The sequence below is a fragment of the Liolophura sinensis genome, chromosome 6, assembly GCF_032854445.1.
Source record: "Liolophura sinensis isolate JHLJ2023 chromosome 6, CUHK_Ljap_v2, whole genome shotgun sequence".
NCBI lineage: Eukaryota > Metazoa > Mollusca > Polyplacophora > Chitonida > Chitonidae > Liolophura > Liolophura sinensis.
In genome coordinates this window covers 35,628,376-35,650,148 of record NC_088300.1, presented here as the reverse complement: position 1 = coordinate 35,650,148, position 21,773 = coordinate 35,628,376, and the positions used below count along the sequence as shown (strand labels likewise).

General features: G+C 39.3%; 1 protein-coding gene across 1 annotated transcript; it reads left to right on the top strand.

Annotated features, from left to right (window-relative positions):
- Positions 1-1,923: 1,923 nt before the first annotated feature.
- LOC135467140 (galectin-4-like) lies at positions 1,924-21,222 on the top strand. The gene is given in 9 exon segments (XM_064744902.1): positions 1,924-1,962; positions 2,778-2,866; positions 8,386-8,593; positions 10,429-10,548; positions 13,676-13,807; positions 13,810-13,818; positions 17,810-17,898; positions 19,472-19,688; positions 20,963-21,222. Coding segments are annotated over 9 exon segments (1,020 nt in total). The 3' UTR covers positions 21,080-21,222.
- Positions 21,223-21,773: the final 551 nt, after the last annotated feature.

Genomic DNA, 21,773 nt, shown 5'->3' with positions numbered 1-21,773 from the left:
CGGAATGCAGGAACTATATTCCGTACTGTACTTCGGTGCTTTATGTCCGTCCCGTATGCAGCCATGCATCCAAAAAAGTACTAGGACAGCCTAAATCCACGAGGAGCACGTCCACGAGGCAACAGTACCCATTAGTGCACCTCGCTACTGGGACCTCTCTGCGGAAACGCTGTGGAGCTCCATTCTAGGTGGATGTAGGCTGGCCACTAGCTTTGCTATACTCCAAAATCTGCTATTAAACTACATGTTATGCCGAAGCAGCGAAATTACAAATATATAATTAGATATATGATAGGGGGTCATTTGGACACAACTATTGAACAAAATATTACATACGGATCATAAGTGGCAGAATCGTCCGAACGCTATTTACACATAATATAATAGCGCTCGGACGATTTTGCCACCTATGATGTGGATTCAAAACGGCTCAAGAGTCAATTTTTTCCTACGTAAATAACAGAAACAGAACCAGAAATGTGTTATCCTCTAATTTAGTTGATAATTTAAAACAGTAAGTGCACGTGCATGATTGTAATCCCGCGGCTTAATACGGCACTAATAGGGCTATAAATATCCGCTAGTTAGGCGGGAATGGACTGACGTACCGGTGGTTACATAGTTAAATATATTTATATATATTTTTGGTAGACTAAATTGATTTGTTCTCATTCTAAAATCTTACCATGTGCGCAAAATGACACATTTAAAACGTTCACTCACGTGCAGCAGCATTGCACCTTGGTGAACTGTACTGTGACACGTGTTTGGACATCACGGGCAACTTTGTTTTCATATGAAGATACGTGTTCATCAAATAAATATTTTTATTACGGTATATATAGGTCATCGTTGATTATAAATTTGCTTAAATCATAAAAAGACTGGGGGGGGGGGGGGGGGCTGGATAGGCATAGCTGCTCAATCTTACGGTGTATCAAAGTATTTCTCAATCAACTAGTTAGTCAGTGTTCTTGGACTAGGTGAACCTTAAAGCCCATCCTTATCGTTAGTATATCTATACATGGTTTAAAATTACAACTTTGCAAGAAATGTTGACGGGCACACTAACAAATAAATCACCACACAATGGTGAGAAACAACAGAGAATAAAAACCTAAAAAAAAGCAAAACAAAGAAACTACATAGTGTACACAGGCCTATATATATGTGTAGGCCCTATATTTTATGCTGTGAACGGTACATATTTGTTAATATCATTAACAATCATACTAGATTATTATATCAATAATAACATTAACATCAAACTCTACAGACATAACAGAAGCGTTTTTGGAGAGCTATTTGGCTAGGCTACAGCAATGTATACATGCTGAATATTTTGTTTGTGTTATTCACATATATGTGCATTAGAGCTGTTTAGATTTCCTTTTCTATCTGTACAATTCGGCGGAAACATTGAATGACATTTTCATTTCACTGACTATATACATGTATTTGAGGAACAAATATAGTTCTTCATTTCACATATAATAAATATATACATTTCTACGTTATAAATATTTTAACATTGTGGTTTTCGAGTTTTAACTAAGGTTTGGTTCCTTTAACTGGTTTCAAATACGTCCGTCTATTTTTGTTTTATTTTGAATGTTCTCATTGTAATATCATAAACCATTCTCAATAAACCTGGTCCTACTTGATGGCAGCTTCGATCTGAACTCATATCGGATTTTCAAAGTCAAATGTGAGCAAAGGTGCCGTCAAAGAGGACTAGGTGTTGATCGGTCCTAATCGGTTTTTCGTTTTCACCTTAAAAATAAGCCGCGATGGACGGCCACTAGGTGGCGCTAGTTGCAGCCTGTAAACAAGGTCGTCTTGACGTCTCGTGACACTGACTACGTGGTCCATGCGGAGATAAGTCACTGCTGTTTTCAGTTTCGATTCTATTCCATAGTCAAGATGGCGTACCCCAGCGGCGTTGGAATCGTGATGAACCCCGTAAGAATTCGAAGTCACATTTTCATTTCACTAGCAATATGAAGTAGATATCTTGTCAGACTACTGAGGTCTTATCTAGACATTTCAGTTACCGGTGGCTTAAGCTGGTATTATGTTACATTGCAGTGCGGTCCAGCGATATCCCCCAGCATAGTTCAACAGCCATGATAAATAGCTAAATCAGTACTAAAAATGGATAAAAGAAGGGCTATATGATCGTAAATCATCACCAGCGTGCTCTACACTGGGGTATATCGTTGGACCCTTGCACTGGATTTATGAGGAAGTTTAAATAAGATGAAACAATCTGTGAAAGATTATTAAATTCAAGAACCATAGCTTATTTGGTTCATATACTCTTTCCTAAGATTTAAACAACATAATGGTTGTTAAATATTGAAAATATTGTGACAACGAAGTCATCTGACAGGGCAGTATGAACTTTGCTGACCGATAATAATGCCTGGACTTTGCTGACGGTGGAAAATATTCCTGGATGCAGTGAGTCTTAAAAAAAAAAAATCTGAAGTCAAGTCTTGTACAGATTGACCTCATTGTTTGTAGGTGAGGGAAGTAAGCTTTAATTGTGGATATGAACATCAGTTGTATTATTGTTTTTACATATCGGTATAATAAAACATACAGAATATAGACTGGATATATGGAATATATGGCAGTGTTTCATAAATGTGGGACCACTGGGAATGTTCGCCTTCAAGGAGACACCAGAATAAAAGCTGAAGTTGACACCATTCCAAACAAACACTTCATAGCCTTGATATGATGTGGTTAATTAATGATTGTTGTTATTTCAGACTGTGCCTGTGAGCTTAGCAATTGAAGGAGGGACATGTGCAGGGAAGATGATCATCGTTCAGGGTGTTATTAACCCTCGTGCAAATATGTATGTAGGCTGTATCCAACATGCAGTTGTAACATTCCTTTTTATGGTGCATGCGCATGTCAGTTTCAAGGCCATCATTGGCTAAGGGATATAAAGAAAAAAGTAATGGTTAAGTGCTTCAGTATGTTTTGTTTCAATCTGCTCACTACATGAATAACGCTCAACCAATTTCTTGCAAGCATTCCTGCAACAAAAGAAACTCTGTATTAAAGGTTTATTGGCAATGTTCCAACTGTGGTTAATCTTTTTCTACAAACCATTCAGGAAAAACAGTGTAACACCATTATATGCCTGTACATGTGTCTGCTGCAGACTAGGTAGACTATCAAGTTATCAGTAATCTTGTGTGTTAAGTGGCTTAGTTGTTTGACTTCTAGACAGGATAAGAGTGATTTATATGAGATAGTGTGAACTTTAGCCCAGATAACAGGAGTGCTGGAAACTGGAGTTGTGTAATATTTGAGTGACTCTCAGGAAATCTTTTAGAGGAAACCACTCGCATATCAATACACAGTTGATTCTTATCATTGGATATGATAAATATGATAAGATTTATGTTTACGCACGTGTTACAACCTCAGCGTATGTCTTATTTATGTATTTATTTATTCAAACTCAAGAATGAGTCTTATCGTAAATGTTTTAGTTTGCTGGGTTTGGAAGTGGCTTCCAAATATGTACAATAGGCTGGAATGTATTTTGACAAAAAAAGTCATGTCCATAGTTAATGTATGATTCAACATCATGTAACAACAGTTGGTTTTTGGCTCACCTGTACAAAGTACAGGCATACATATAGCATATGTCATACCCCGAGGAGGCCTCCATGGCTTGGTTGGTTAGCGCGCTAGCGCAGTGTAATGACCCAAGAGTCTCTCGCCAAGCTGGTCACTGTCAGTTCAAGTCCAGCTCATGCTGGCTTCCTCTCCGGTCGTACGTGGGAAGATCTGCCAGCAACCTGCAGATGGCCATGGGCTTCCCCTGGGCTCTGCCCAGTTTTCACCCACCATCATGCTGACCGCCGTTGTTTAAGTTAAATATTCTTGAGTACGGCGTAAAACACCAATCAAATAAATAAGTAAATAAATAAATCATACCCCAAAAATGGGGGTTCAGTAGTAGTGAAAGCACTGTTGACAAAATGTTAGGAGTGGTATTTTAAAAAGCATGCCATTTATTGAGCTCAGGTTTTGCACATCTGTAGAGCACAATCACACGTTGGGAGTTTTTCCTTGATTCACTGTGTGCATATTAATGACCGTAAATTACAAAATTCATGACTTAGTATAAGTAGTGTGTGTTAGAATCAATGGAAAGGTAAAATATTAGATGCAATATCACTGCATGCATTGAGCTGAGGTTATAGATACATGTGAAGCACAGTGACATGTCAGACAGAGATGTTCTCCCATCCATTGACTGTAGCCATATTAAATGCCGTAAATTGCAAAATTCATGACTTAATACATTGAGTATTAGAGCCAATTTTCAACAAAAAGTACTGCATTTAGTAAAAGTTTTACATGCATATAAAGCACAATGAGGTGAAATGTAAGGTGTGTTTTACATTTCCCTGAAATCACACTAGGAATTTTCTGCAAACCTAGAGGCAGAAGTGAAATGTATGGAATCGTCTGTACATTTAGAAGTTGTTAACAGTGTTTGTTACTTCAAGTCAGAAGTCTTGATCACTGCTTACCTTGATCGTTGCTTGCCATCACTGCTTACCTTGATCATTGCTTGCCTTCACCACTGCTTACCTTGATCATTGCTTGCCTTCATCACTGCTTGCCTTCATCACTGCTTACCTTGATCATTGCTTGCCTTCATCACTGCTTACCTTGATAATTGCTTGTGAAATGAAACATCTGTCAAAATATGCATGTGGTCTTGACAGTATATACTCTTAATTCACTTAACTTTGAGCACTTTTTCCATTTATAAGACAAATGTCTTACCCACAGGTGTAGAAGGGTACTTGGAGCATCACATTTATACTAAGTTAGACTTCATGTTGAAAGTCAATTTTGTGATTACATGCGGAATTATACACAGAAGATTTTTGAGAATCATCAGTTACTGTGATGGACCTCAGTAGCTTGTGCTAAGGATTATGTGTAGGATTAAACTCAGAAGATTTTGGGGAATCATCAGTTACTGTGATGGACCTCAGTAGGTTGTGGTAATGATTTTGTGTAGGATTAAACTCAGAACATTTTCGGGAATCATCAGTTACTGTGATGGACCTCAATAGGTTGTGGTAAGGATTTTGTGTAGGAATTAACTCAGAAGATTTTTGTGAATCATCAGTTACTGTGATGGACCTCAATAGGTTGTGGTAAGGATTTTGTGTAGGATTAAACTCAGAAGATTTTGGGAATCATCAGTTACTGTGATGGACCTCAATAGGTTGTGTTAAGGATTATGTGTAGGATTAAACTCAGAAGATTTTGGGGAATCATCAGTTACTGTGATGGACCTCAGTAGGTTGTGGTAAGGATTTTGTGTAGGATTAAACTCAGAAGATTTTGGGAATCGTCAGTTACTGTGATAGACCTCGATAGGTTGTGTTAAGGATTATGTGTAGGATTAAACTCAGAAGATTTTGGGGAATCATCAGTTACTGTGATGGACCTCAGTAGCTTGGGGTAAGGATTTTGTGTAGGATTAAACTCAGAAGATTTTGGGGAATCGTCAGTTACTGTGATGAACCTCAGTAGGTTGTGTTAAGGATTATGTGTAGGATTAAACTCAGAAGATTTTGAGAATCATCCGTTACTGTGATGAACCTCAGTAGCTTGTGCTAAGGATTATGTGTAGGATTAAACTCAGAAGATTTTGGGGAATCATCAGTTACTGTGATGGACCTCAGTAGGTTGTGGTAAGGATTTTGTGTAGGATTAAACTCAGAAGATTTTGGGAATCGTCAGTTACTGTGATAGACCTCGATAGGTTGTGTTAAGGATTTTGTGTAGGATTAAACTCAGAAGATTTTGGGAATCGTCAGTTACTGTGATGAACCTCAGTAGGTTGTGTTAAGGATTATGTGTAGGATTAAACTCAGAAGATTTTGGGAATCGTCAGTTACTGTGATGGACCTCAGTAGGTTGTGGTAATGATTTTGTGTAGGATTAAACTCAGAAGATTTTCGGGAATCATCAGTTACTGTGATTGACCTCGATAGGTTGTGTTAAGGATTTTGTGTAGGATTAAACTCAGAAGATTTTGGGGAATCATCAGTTACTGTGATGAACCTCAGTAGCTTGTGCTAAGGATTATGTGTAGGATTAAACTCAGAAGATTTTGGGGAATCATCAGTTACTGTGATGGACCTCAGTAGGTTGTGTTAAGGATTTTGTGTAGGATTAAACTCAGAAGATTTTGGGAATCATCAGTTACTGTGATGGACCTCAGTAGGTTGTGTTAAGGATTTTGTGTAGGATTAAACTCAGAAGATTTTGGGGAATCATCAGTTACTGTGATGGACCTCAGTAGGTTGTGGTAAGGATTATGTGTAGGATTAAACTCAGAAGATTTTAGGAATCATCAGTTACTGTGATGGACCTCAGTAGGTTGTGGTAAGGATTATGTGTAGGATTAAACTCAGAAGATTTTGGGAATCGTCAGTTACTGTGATGAACCTCAGTAGGTTGTGGTAAGGATTTTGTGTAGGATTAAACTCAGAAGATTTTGGGAATCGTCAGTTACTGTGATGAACCTCAGTAGGTTGTGGTAAGGATTATGTGTAGGATTAAACTCAGAAGATTTTGGGGAATCGTCAGTTACTGTGATGAACCTCAGTAGGTTGTGTTAAGGATTATGTGTAGGATTAAACTCAGAAGATTTTTGGGAATGATTATGATTAATCTCAAGGCTTTGTGATAGATTACAGTAATGATTGTCAAATTCAGAAAGTTTTTCTGATGTCTGTTATAAAAAGCAATAAGATTGGTCATGTTAAGTTGTTTTCTGTTCAGATAAACTCACAAATTTATACAGTTTAAGTTTTGCATGCAGCTTTATGCCAAAGCAGATAGTGATTGCGCACACTTTTGACCCGTGGGTTTTTCTCATTGTCCTCGAAATACATTCTAGGACTACATGTGTGTATTAAAATGAAAGATGAAACCCACCTGTTTGCATGCTTGTCACGCTCTACTGAGATTCTATTCAACTGTTGGATAGAGGGAAGCCATGGCATGCTTACTGTGTGTGCTACTTTTTTCTGTCCATGTAGTCTCTGTGCCCCACTATCCCTATGTTTTATTCACAGTCAGCAGTGTCTTCAGAATACACTACAGAAAACATAGTACACATTTCCATTGTTACAATACCAACCTGTTTATTCTTATCTTTCTGAGGCATTGTATATAGTGGGCTTACATCCGTGAGATATATATATATATATATATATATATATATATAGCTTTTTTTAATTCTTATTTTGTTAGTTCTTTTATAGTAATGATAAAAGTTTCCTTATAGTCAGGAACAGGTGGCTTCTCTATAAGCATGCATGTTACTTAGATTCTGTTTGTTCTCCAATGTGGTTAGCAGCTGTGTTTGCACAGGCATTCAAACTGTATATTCAGCCATTCCTACACTACGTTTTCTCGACATTTACTTGTGAGCTCTTGTTGATGGACTTCCTTTGTAATTGATTTTATATGTAATATGTGCGTGGACGTACAAAAACACATATCTGTGGTAATAATTCCAAATTTTCCATATGGGTTAAGCCCAATCTTTTGCATAGCTTCTTTGATTAGATGAGTACAAACTGCATATTAGACATCTTTAATTGAGTCTCGATCATGTCTTCGAAAATCATCCTGATCTACATCACAATCATTCAGCCATCCTCTTGAGTTTCATCATCGCAATCATTCAACATGCCTCATGAGTTTTATCACAGTCATCTTCCATGCCTTTTGACTTTTATCACAGTCATTTTCCATGCCTTTTGAGTTTGATAGCCGTAATTCACCATGCTTCCTGATTTTCATCATATCCATTCACCATGCCTCCTGAGTTTCATCACAGTGATTCACCATGCCACTTAGTTTCATTACAACCATTCACCATGCCTCCTGGGTTCATCACAATCATTCACCATGCTGCTTGAGTTTCATCACAGTTATTCATCATGCCTCTTGGGTTTTATCACAGCCATTCACCATGCCTCCTGAGTTTCATCACAATCATTTACCATGCCTCCTGGGTTTCATCACAATCATTCACAAAGTCTTTGGTGTTTCATCACAATCATTTACCAAGTCTCTTGAGTTTTATCACAATCATTTACCAATTCTCTTGAGTTTCATCGCAATCATTTATCAGGTCTCTTGAGTTTCATCACATTCATTCATCAAGCCTCTTGAGTTTCGTCAATCAGTAAGTCTCATTTCCTCAACCTATAAATTTGATGGTCTTATAAGTGAACAATCCTTGAGTATGGAATTAAACAACAGTCGATTAAATCAATCAATCAGTCAATCAGTATTATGTGTTCTTTTCAGGTTTACAATAAACCTTTCGAGCGGCATGCCTCATGAAGGTTCACCAGATATTCCCCTTCACTTCAATGTGCGGTTTACGGAGAATTGTGTGGTACGAAATTCTCTCATCGGTGGAAACTGGGGACCAGAGGAGAGAAATGGCAATATGCCATTTAAGCGCGGTCAGGCATTTGAAGTCATTATTTTGGTGGAGCAGGGCATGTATAAGGTAGAGTACTTTATCTCCTGAAACATTATACAGCTTTCTCAGTCTATAAGCATGTGGTATATGGTATACATTTTTGTATTTCCCGTTCATCTTTCATCTGCTACTTTACAAATCACCTGGTTGTGCTCGCTATTGAATAGACATACAGGGTTACTGGCCAGGAAACCCCCCCACATATTGTTTATAGGACAAGACAGCATCTGGCTAAAACATATTTCAGTCGAAAGCAGGATATCCAAGCTTTCTGAAAGTATCATGCTTTAATATTTTAATGAGATTTCACCAAATAACACGTATAACAAAATTATAATACTGCACAAATAGCTCATGTAAATTGAGGCAGCCATCTTGAGAATTCTATCCAATCAAACACGTTTCTAACAGGTTATGCGGCATAAGCTGTGACATAGCCTTTACCCATTCACTCCATGAAGTGACATAGACATCATTTTGAGAGCGTTTACAACAATTTATTTATGTGTAGCCAATGGGCAATTTCACACAGTGTTGTAGGCATGACCGTATCATTTGCGAACCACCACAGACGTAAAATCATTTGAGCACATGCGGTGTATTATTCAACGACGGTATCACAAATTATGTCAGACAGTAGCATACCGTCTCGGCCCAAACAGCATTTATCTCCCCAGTAGACCTTAGACCCACTTAGACACGCTGTTCAAAGTATACAAATACATTTTTTGTCGGTCATATTAGCGTTTAGACAGCATGCAGTTGCTAAATAACAAATGTCAAAGTCAGTGAAAAATACATTAGGGATACCTAAGCTGAGGTGTCAGAGATAACTAGGTCAGCACTAATCTCGTCTTAGAAGCCACCACTACAAAGTCGAAGCATAAAATCCAGAGACAGTCGGATGCCTAGATCATCCTCAGTGGGGCTTAGATTTACTTCCATTTGAACATGAATCCAGTTGTATAACAATCCTTTTGTAATTTTGGAAACATTTAATAGCGGTCAGAATTACCGCTACCAGCACAACCCCGCCGAAAGTTACGACCTGAATACCCCAGCCTTGCATCTGCAGGCTACTCCTAAACTGTATAAATGATGTTGTAGGCCTACTCTATGAAAAGTTCAAGCAGTGGAAGAAATATCCTTCCAGTGTGTCCAATTTGCAAGAAAGATACTTGGTCTTTTATCGCCGAAGTTCACAACTTCAATCTGCCATAGACTACTGCTTAGAATATAGTACGGGAAATACCTTTGGTGTTAGACAGCTAGAGTAAACGCGACGTCACGTTGCTATCAGTAATGGAGACGTGCTGAAGCTGTGACAAGATGAAGTTTAGCTAAACTTTTACTTGGTTGCAAAAAATCTAAAAAAATATTTAAGGCCAGTTTAAGATACTTTGAATGTTAGTCTTTCACAGGACATAAAGCTAATGTGGTACCAGGTAATTGAAAATTATTTGATTTGGAGTTTTCCTGAGAATACGCTTCTAATAAATTCAGACTTCAAATTGATTGTTAACTGGATTTTGTTTACTGGTCACGTTGGAAAAATAAAACCTTGTATGTAATATCTTAGAAACTTTTGTTTATATTCACAAATGTCTCACTTCTTCTCAGTGGCCATGGTGACGATAAGGATATAACAACAGTTACATAAATAACAAATAAATAGATTTTAATCTCTGATTAACTGCTCTTTTTCTAGAAATGTACGATGTTAAACCCCAAAGCACTCACTCCTCTACAAATGGGGTTGAAGGAATAGCTGGCATGGTGTGATTGAGAGACGTAATGTAAAATCTGTCATGTTCTCCATTGTTGCACACATTCCTTGCATTCATTTATCTCCCCTGTTTCAGATTGCGGTGAATGGGAAACATTTCACTGAGTACCACCATAGACTTCAGAAGGAGCTGGCTCACGTTGTCACGATCAATGGAGAGGCCCGGCTAAACTTCATCAAGTTTCAAGGAGGCCAGGTAAACCTTCCTCAGTTTCATGCATTAAGTCGGATTTATGTTATGATTTATTGACTAAACAAGGTCAGTTACAGAGTTGATAACAATAACACATAGATATATAGGATATGTAATGAGTGACCCTTGATATCATATTTATTAAACGAGAGTAGTAGTTTTCATTTGTTGAAATTGAAAACTGCTGCTGGAGTTTAATAAATGTGATATCGAGGGTCACGAATTTCATATCCTATTTATCCCGTGAATGCCTTATTGTAAATTTATTGCGGGAAAAATAATTACGATTTAAACTTTTCAGGAACTGTACCGACGTCTTACCGCGTAGTGATATCACATATATAGGTCAGCTGAAGCGTCATCAGTAAGTGACATGTACATGGTGGAGTTTAATACAATACAGACAAAATTTATTTTCATAACGACCTTTTTATACCATAGACATGTCAAAAGTTTGCTTTATACAATATATCGTTCAATACATTAATATTTATAACAAGAATATTACATTTTACTGCAGAAAGAATTGCTGTCTAAAAATAGACAAATTTCACGTGCGCTGAGTACATGCCATGCAACTTTCAAAAACATCTGACAGTTTAACTTCACGAAGGTTGCACAAGCAAAACAGTTGACAGAGTATTGATTTTTAACAGAATTTAAGTACAGTAGATATTATGGTTTTATGGGTGATCTGGTTAATGTCAAAATTAGCGAAGCACAAAGTTTTAGGCCTATAGAATAGTGTTAAGAAAAATAATAGCCTACCCGATGTTTCCGTTCTGGGATTTATACTTAGCCTTTGTGGCGATAGCTCTACGTCATAGTCAGTGCCTAGGATTTCCACATTGATTTGATTATCTCGTCAGATTTATAACTCTGGAACATCCATTTTTTTTTGTCAATTTTATGATATCTCCTGGTTGTAAGTCGGTCATGACAAGATGACTAGGAAAAGTTGTGAAAAAAAAGTAGTGCCTGTACAGCTGAGTTGTATCTTTTGATTGGTCGATTTGATGAATTATAAAATACATGGACCAATCAAAATGTCGGAATTTATATTACATGTGGTGCATGTCAAAACGAAATGTAATGCCTGTATTACCTGAAAAAATGATCATTTATGGGATAAAATATAATAAGTGGATAAAGATAGGGTAAAAGTTACACGGACTGTATGTAAATTGTAATAACCGGTTGCCTTTATAATAAACCATCACTTTAATAGGTCTTAGGCCTATGCCAGTGTGAAACAAATAACTCTTTAAATTTACAAAGTTAAAACATTTCATGCATTCTTCGTTCTACACTTGTTATTTGGGGCTAACACACCTCCAAACACTTAAACGCTAAATGCAATGGTGAGCGAAGTGTGCTCAAATTGATAACCTATACACAGCTGCCGTCCCTGTCATGGACGCTGGGATGGTTCCATTTCGCCAATAAAATAAGGGGTCTGAGTTGTGCTATCAGAATATTTGTTTTCTTCAAAATTTGACAGGTCACATTTCCAGAGGACAAATGGATATACATATAACTGGTCAGGCAATTAAGTTTAAAGGTGAAATATTTACCATTACTGATATCATGTGGCCAATAGGCCCTTATCGCGTGTACGAGATATGAAAAGGTGGCATCAAACAACAAGCACGTGGACAACGATGTGTTCTATCAACATCCTGAGTTAACAGCTTGTGCTCGATAATGTTTGCAACTGGACATGGGAATGAGTCCAGCCTAAGGAGTTCCACACAGAGGTTATCTGAAAAACAACGCCGCTCTTTAAGCAGTGTTTTACACTCTGTCGTCGTTTCCTCCCAGTCGTCTTATGTCTCTTTGGCTCACGTCTGTCTCTATAGCTACCATCACTCAGACACAGAGTGTGACCCGAGTTGAAGAAGTTGTAGGCCTGAACCTGTCGAAATCAGCTCCACGTTTCAAGTTTGTCCCTGGAAATAAATCGTTCACTTCTGACAGTTATTTCATTAGTTTGACTTCAATTCCTTTAAAGCATCATTCCTCTCTTGTAGCAAAAGTGCTATGTGCAAATTTAGAGCTGGTGGGAAGTGTGCATTTATTGGTCAATAACTGTCACGTGCCTCCCTCTGATTGGTATGGACTTTGCCAAAATCATAGCAACCGTTACATATTAACAGGAAGAGGGAATGGTTGTTTTCGGTGTCCATTTTGTCCTCTAATATGGCAACATTCTTTCATAATGGAATGTTAGAGTAGAAATAAAACATAGTTTGCCATGTTCAGATCACCCACATGTAATGCAGAGCAGAGGCTTGAAGAGGCTTGCAGTCCCTCGTTTTCAACCATTGGACAACTCCTGTCTGCTGTGCATTATCTAGGTGATTTGAACATGGCAAACATGTTATTTCTTAATTTCTTAATTATTTCTTAAATAACATATGTTCTTAAAATAACATATATTTATGGCCTAATGCATGAATGTGTACATTTATTAATGAAATTATATCACGGGCACATTATAAAGCCAGTTAAACTTTGACAGTCTTCATTGGGCTGTAGTCTGAGCAATTGACAGATCAGTGAATCATTTTACCTTTACCTCGTTCCTCATTGGCAAATTAAAAAGTGAGAAACCAGCTGTGGTAGCATAGTGGTTAGAGCATCTTCTGCTTTAAAGATAATCCCAGGATTTAAATCAAGAGTCATACATATGAGTCATACCTAAGAATACGCTCAGCATAGCGGAATAGTAAGAGTATAATAGGACTGCATCTTGTCTCCGGTTTCTTCAACCATGGCATTCCTGTAGGGCAGAACTATAAATGTGTCGGCATTGGGTCCAGCCTCCTTAAAGGAGGTCCCATTTAGTAAGGACAAAACAAGGTTGAAAGTTACATTACACCTTAGTCAATCAAACAGACAGACATTCAGTAAATCTATTTTTTTCATAATGCTGAAGTAGTAAGATTTGAAGATATGTGACAATGGAATTCTTGTATAAATAGTCAGGTAGATATTCACAGCGCTAAAAATTCTAGATTTACTGCCATTTGGTAGTTTGATTGCAGGACAGTGCTAGGGGAAACCTTCATTGGGACACTGTAGTAAGTTGTACATGAGAAAGTGTCAGTGTCCAGTATTATGGTTTCAGGGAGGAGGGATTCCAGGAGCTGTACCAGGGTGTTTTCCACATGGTGCCCCCACTCTGCCAGGATTCAAATTTCAGCCTCCGGCAGGGGCAGCCTACCCCTCCCCCTTCCCAGTTACCAGGCTGTTGCTCCTATTTACAACCCTGTAAGTTCACATAGTTGTTGTGAAGTTTTAGCAAAAACTTATGTATTTGTTTATTTATTTGAATTGGTGTTTTACGCCGTACTCAAGAATGTTCCCTTATACGACGGCGGCCAGCGTTTATGATGGGGGAGGAAACCGGACAGAGCCAGTGGAAACCCACAACTATCCGCAGGTTGTTGACAGAGAGGCTCCTGAGTCATTACACTGTGCTGCATTGAAAACTTAAAAGACCATGAAAAAGCTTGCCTGTAGGAGACGCATGAATGCAAAACTTTCACTCAATACATAGTACTGAAATCGAGAATTTGGTAATTTACGGTAATAATATGCACACAGAGGATCAGCAATAGAACTGCCCCCTTGTGTCATTGTGCTTTATATACATGTAAAACTTCAGGTCAATACATGCTGTACTTTTTGAGATACCAACCTTTACATTTTGTTTAACAGTGATTCCTAATACACAATACCCAATAGTCAGGAATTCAGTAATTTACAATATTTAATATGTACACACCGAATGAAATGAGAAAATATTTTTTACATGTAACAGCTTACGAACATTGAACAATCTACGAGTTGGGGTTGGAGTTGGAGTTTTAGATGTGAGGTGGTAACATTTTGTGATACTTATGCAAGCTTATCACCTGACCTGACTCCAGACATGACACTCTGATCCATCACAGTATCAGAGACTGAACTAAACTGACACAGGACATGGACAATAGACTAGCCAGATACTGACGCTTGACTGACCATGCAGTCACAGGACATGGGACAATAGATTAGCCAGATACTGGACGTTTGACTGACCATGCAGTCACAGGATATGGACAATAGACTAGCCAGATACTGACGCTTAACTGACCATGCAGTCACAGGATATGGACAATAGACTAGCCAGATACTGATGCTTGACTGACCATGCAGCACAGGACATGGACAATAGACTAGCCAGATACTGACGCTTGACTGACCATGCAGCACAGGACATGGACAATAGACTAGCCAGATACTGATGCTTAACTGACCATGCAGTCACAGGACATGGACAATAGACTAGCCAGATACTGACGCTTGACTGACCATGCAGTCACAGGACATGGACAATAGATTAGCCAGATACTGACGTTTGACTGACCATGCAGTCACAGGATATGGACAATAGACTAGCCAGATACTGACGCTTAACTGACCATAGCAGTCACAGGATATGGACAATAGACAAGCCAGATACTGATGCTTAACTGACCATGCAGTCACAGGACATGGACAATAGACTAGCCAGATACTGACGCTTAACTGACCATGCAGTGCACAGGATATGGGCAATAGGACTAGCCAGATACTGACGCTTGACTGACCATGCGGCACAGGATATGGACAATAGACAAGCCAGATACTGACGCTTAACTGACCATGCAGTCACAGGATATGGACAATAGACAAGCCAGATACTGACGCTTAACTGACCATGCAGTCTCAGGATATGGACAATAGACAAGCCAGATACTGACGCTTAACTGACCATGCAGTCACAGGATATGAACTATAGACTACCCAGATACTGACGCCTGACTGACCATGCAGTCACAGGATATTAACTATAGACTACCCAGATACTGGACGCTTGACAGACCATGCAGTCACAGGATATGAACTATAGACTAGCAGATACTGACCCCTGACTGACCATGCAGACACAGGATATGGACAATAGACTAGCCAGATACTGACGCTTAACTGACCATGCAGCACAGGATATGGACAATAGACTAGCCAAATACTGATGCTTGACTGACCCTGCAGTCACAGGACATGGACAATAGACTAGCCAGATACTGACGCTTGACTGACCATGCAGTCACAGGATATGAACAATAGACTAGCCAGATACTGACGCTTGACTGACCATGCAGCACAGGATATGAACAATAGACTAGCCAGATACTGACGCCTGACTGACCATGCAGTCACAGGATATGGGCAATAGACAAGCCAGATACTGACGCTTGACAGACCATGCAGTCACAGGATACGGACAATAGACTAGCCAGATACTGATGCTTGACTGGACCATGCAGTCACAGGATATGGACAATAGACTAGCCAGATACTGACGTGACCATGCAGTCACAGGATATGGACAATAGACTAGCCAGATACTGATGCTTGACTGACCATGCAGTCACAGGATATGGGCAATAGACTAGCCAGATACTGACGCTTGACTGACCATGCAGTCACGGGATATGAACAATAGACTAGCCAGATATTGATGCTTTGACTGACCATGCAGCACAGGACATGGACAATAGACTAGCCAGATACTGACGCTTGACTGACCATGCGGCGCAGGATATGGACAATAGACTAGTCAGATACTGACGCTTAACTGACCATGCAGGCGCAGGATATGGACAATAGACTAGCCAGATACTGATGCTTGACTGACCATGCAGTCACAGGATATGGACAATAGACTAGCCAGATACTGACGCTTGACTGACCAGGCAGTCACAGGATATGGACAATAGACTAGCCAGATACCTGATGCTTGACTGACCATGCAGTCACAGGATATGGGCAATAGACAAGCCAGATACTGACGCTTGACAGACCATGCAGTCACAGGATACGGACAATAGACTAGCCAGATACTGACGTTTGACTGACCATGCAGTCCCAGGATATGGACAATAGATTAGCCAGATACTGACGCTTGACCTGACCATGCAGGCGCAGGATATGGACAATAGACTAGCCAGATACTGACGCTGCATGACAGACCATGCAGTCACAGGATACGGACAATAGACCTAGCCAGATACTGATGCTTGACTGACCATGCAGTCACAGGATATGGACAATAGACTAGCCAGATACTGACGCTTAACTGACCATCGCAGTCACAGGATATGGACAATAGACTAGCCAGATACTGACGCTTAACTGACCATGCAGTCACAGGCTATGGACAATAGACTAGCCAGATACTGACGCTTCGACTGACCATGCAGTCACAGGATATGGGCAATAGACTAGCCAGATACTGACGCTTGACTGTCCATGCAGGTCACAGGATATGGACAATAGACTAGCCAGATACTGATGCTTGACTGACCATGCAGTCACAGGATACGGACAATAGACTAGCCAGATACTGACGCTTAACTGACCACTGCAGTCACAGGATATGGAAAATAGACTACCCAGATACTGACGCTTGACTGACCAGGCAGTCACAGGATACGGACAATAGACTAGCCAGATACTGACGCTTGACTGACCAGGCAGCCACAGGACATGGACAATAGACTAGCCAGATACTGAGGCTTGACTGACCATGCAGTTACAGGACATGGACAATACACTGGTCAGATACCGATGCTCGACTGACCATGCAGTCACAGGATATGGGCAATAGACAAGCCAGATACTGACGCTTGACTTACCATGCAGTCACAGGATATGGACAACAGACTAGCCAGATACTGACGCTTGACTGACCATGCAGTCACAGGATACGGACAATAGATTAGCCAGATACTGATGCTTGACTGACCATGTAGTCACAGGATACGGACACCTGAATGACATCTTACTGACAAAAACCGACCATTAAGTTTACTGGTAGAGGCCTGGCCAGTCTCACTAGTATACCGCATTTGACTGAGTTGCGAGCCTGTCAGCAGTATACCAACGTTTGACTGACCATTTAGTCACAGGATACAGCTGAATGACATTTCACAGGTCATTTTGACCAAAACTGACCAGTCACAGTCTACAGACATGGGCCTGGCTAGTCACACTAGTATACCACATTTGATTGAGTGACATATGACAGACCATGCGGAGGATATCAACACTTGACTAACCAGTCACGATATGCTGATGCCTGACTGAACCATTAACACAATTAGCAATTTCAAGTGTCTAAGTATTTGGGTCTTAAATGGCCTAATCTAGAAGCGTTTTTTATTTCTTTCAGCCTGTGCCATTCATATCTCAAATCCCAGGCGGTATTAGGCCAGGAAAGATGATATACATCAGTGGAGTGCCATTCTCAACAGCCTCCAGGTGTGTATAAGCTCTGGTTCTCTCAGCAGTCCATGGAGCAGTATTGTTCCCATGGGTCCAAACCATGTAGTCACTGGTCAAAATAATACCTGCCTTACTGTCAACACCATGTGGAGGGCAAAAAAACCGAAGAAAAAAAAACACCATCAAGTACAGAAGAAGGCTCTTATTCACATCAGTATGATAGGTGCACAGTATGTATTTGTATTGGTCTGTTTATTTAAAATGGCTTTGGAAAGCCAACCCCATGTCTAGTCTAGAAACCAAATTGCTAAATGAAATGTCAACACAAACTACTTCTGGGAGACAAATCCTCTCTTATTTTATAAAGGAAGTTAGTTCTCAGATTGGTTGGCCTTGTTCCCAGCTCAGCTTCCACATTAACCTTCTGGCCCTGATGGCTCAGTTAACAGAGAGTCCGTTGTGGGGGCGGGTGATCCAGGTTCAGGCCTGGGTCGACTTACACCTAAAACTTTAAAAGAGGAAGTTGTAGCTTCCTTGTTTGGGGTTCAGCATTAAGGGGACGTACAACTACTGGTTGACCTGTATCAGTGTAATGGCTCAGGTTAGGCGGCTTACCTGCCTTCGGTAAGGCGTCTCAGTGAAACAACACTAGATAAAAGAGCAGTAGAAACCCATCCTGCAACAAGGAGGGGCATTGCATGCATTCTAAGGACTCCTTCATCGTCATATGACTGCAAAATTGCTATGTACAAGGCTACCCCAAGCAGTTGCACGCTCTTTCCACATTAACCTGTCTCAATTGTTACCTGTACTAAGCTGGAACTCCTCAAAGTGTCGAAGGTGTGCACGACGAAAACAGGTTTCCCATGATCGTAATTCTGAATTCTCAAGTTTTCAGCTGCCCTTTTCATGATGTAAAATCTTCTCGCTTTGTGTTAGAAATGGCAGTTAGCAAAGTTTGGTACATTTGTAAGGTCTTAATTATTCACAGATAACTAGGTGCTATGGAGTCAGAATTACCGCATTATTAAAGTTAACATGTAGAGTACAGCTTTGACATGTGGAGGACAACATGCTTGAACTGGTAGAAAATAGTTCAGAGCTACGTAGTCATTCTGTTACAGCATCATGATGTTATACGTGCCGGTAGTGTTAAAGCTTATAGTTCTCATAAGGGAGCAAAGACCCAGAAATCGTTTGGTGTATGCCACGACTAAAAATGATGAAAATTAATCATTGGAAATGAATTTATTTGTTTATTTGATTTGTAGTGAGTAAAAGCTGTGCTCAGGAATTTTTCACTTATTTGCATGGTCATGAGGAAACCGGAGTGTCCTTTGCCAGATTGCTGAGAAACTATTTAGGGCCACAGCTGAATTACAGTAACAAGGAATGCCTTGATTTTTAACTACAAAAATCTCAGTCAGACTGATGTTATGAGATGATCATTTCTCCATAAAAATCATTTGAAGTGGAGAAGGCCGTTTTTTGTTTGAACAAACAGCCATTTTTTTGTAACATGCCAGTTTGTATAAATCACAGATAGTGACAAATCAATCGCTTAAAATTTGCATATGATGTATCGTCATGTATGTATGTTAATTTGCAGGTTTTCGATCAACATTCAAAAAGGCAGCTTTGAGAACAATGATGTTGGTTTACACTTTGATGTACGACTGAACTTCCACGACTCACACGCTGTGGTGGTTCGTAACCATCGCCAAAAGGGGTGCTGGGGAAATGAGGAAAGACACCAGAGTTACTTCCCCTTCACACCAAATTCACAGTTTGACATTATCATACTGGTGGAGAAACAAGGATTCAAGGTCAGTTGGAGGTCATCATAAGACAACAGTAGCAAAAGAAATCTTCAAAATTAATGAACTGACTTGATAGGTAAACTTCAAATTTCTGTAGCTCATTGAAGGAAATAGGAGTTTTCAGAAACTTGTCAGCTCAACTCGTGTTGAGTTCATTGCGCAATGACCCAGGAGCCTCCCTTGAAAGCCCCTCTCACCGGCCGTGGGTGGGAAGGTCTGCCGGTAACCTGTGGATGGTCATGTATTTCCTCCCACCATAATGCTGGCCGCAGTTTATAAGTGAAATATTCTTGATTATGGTGTAAAACACCAATCAAATAAACAAATTTATTTTCCCCATTATGTGGGTAGACCTACTAGCAACCTGCAGATAATTAGGTGTTTCCTCTGGGTTCTGCCCGATTTCATCCCACCGTCGTTCATTGGTACATTTGAAATGTTCTTGAGTACAGCATAAAACACCAATCAAATAAGTATTTGTCCCCCTGGAATAAGTAAATATTTATTATCCCCTTCAAGACCCAGGTTTCAAGCAGGTGAACACTATCCCAATGTCCTGTGCACTCAATAATATAAGATGGTGTGGTGCATTGTGGGAATGATGGTTCAGTAGTGTACAAGAATTAATGATTTGAGATTACAGGCCTTTACTTTTGTAATTCTTAACCAGAATCTAAATGGATTCCCGTAAGTTTACTTTGCGGGAATCCACCAGAATTTAGGTAAAATCTAGTAACACAAAGTATGCAGTTAATCCACGTGAAAGTTTTCATACGTGGTAAATAAAAACTAAACCGTTTTGGGGATTCCGGGTAACTTAAATATCATTAGGATAAAACCAAAAGTTAGGGGATTTGTTTCAAAATCCTGACTAGTTCACAATTTATTTTAATCTTTGTTCGAACGCCCATTCGAAATAACATGTAAAAAAAAATCAAAAACACACAGTATGGTGATGTTTTCAGTCCACTTGTTGGCGGTTATGAACTGGAAATTTGAGAACGTTTGGTCATTATTAACGTGTGGAAAATTATTTTTGTGACTTTCTTACACGAATCCAAGCAGATTTCCATAAATTTAGTTTACGGGAAAATCAGATTCCTGGATTTCCATGAAACTAAATCTTTGGATTAATGCCACACTGGCAGTCTTTCAGCCATCTTGTGGTAATAATAACAGCATGACGCTAAATGTCTTTTAACATCCATTAGTGTATCAACATCACATGCCATGGTGAAAGTTAAAAATATTCAAGAAGTTACTATGATTTGTTTTTACAGATTGCTGTCAACAACCAACATTTTACGGAGTTTACACACCGCATCCTACCCCTGAAGGCTTTGGACACTCTGGAAGTCAGTGGAGATCTTCGCTTAACAATGGTGCGATTTCAGTGAATAATGGCGTGATCACACTGAACAATATATGGAGTTGTCCATTATCTATAATCAGGGCCTTAGATTAAGCTTTAGCGTACAAGTTGTGCCCAAAATGAAATGCCCCAAAGTAAACTATTGTATGGTTAACCGCAAAGTATTTGTGAATTGCATACACATGCAAGGGTCTTGGAACTTTTTTGAATGATGGGTTTTTAACAAACTTAAGTTGTGTTTAAATTGACCAAAGGAATGGGCTAGATATAATAGGTTGAAGTGATCAATTGGGAAAAGTTATTATTGGTGTTGACGTACTGTTAACATGAAGTACATATATTAGAATATGTATTGTTCTTGTTGTACAGCCTACTTAATACATATACAGTTTGATCTTTTGACTCAAACACAAGTCTGCGACATTGAATTAAAGTCTGATAAATCAAAACATCAGAGATAGATTTGAGAATACAACAGCATTTTTATCTGTTATGTGTGTCGCAGAAATATTTCGGAATGAGTCATTATATTTGATAACTTTCCAGAAGACTTAAAAAATGTAGACCTAAATGCACTATCCTAATTCCCCAACCTTTTCACATATGAAAGAGTAACTTTCAGTGTGCAATTTATGAACATTTTAAATTTTTTTTTAACAAACAAAATTACATTGGTTGAGTTTGGCCAATTTCAAGGCTTCACAAAAAGTAGAACTTTG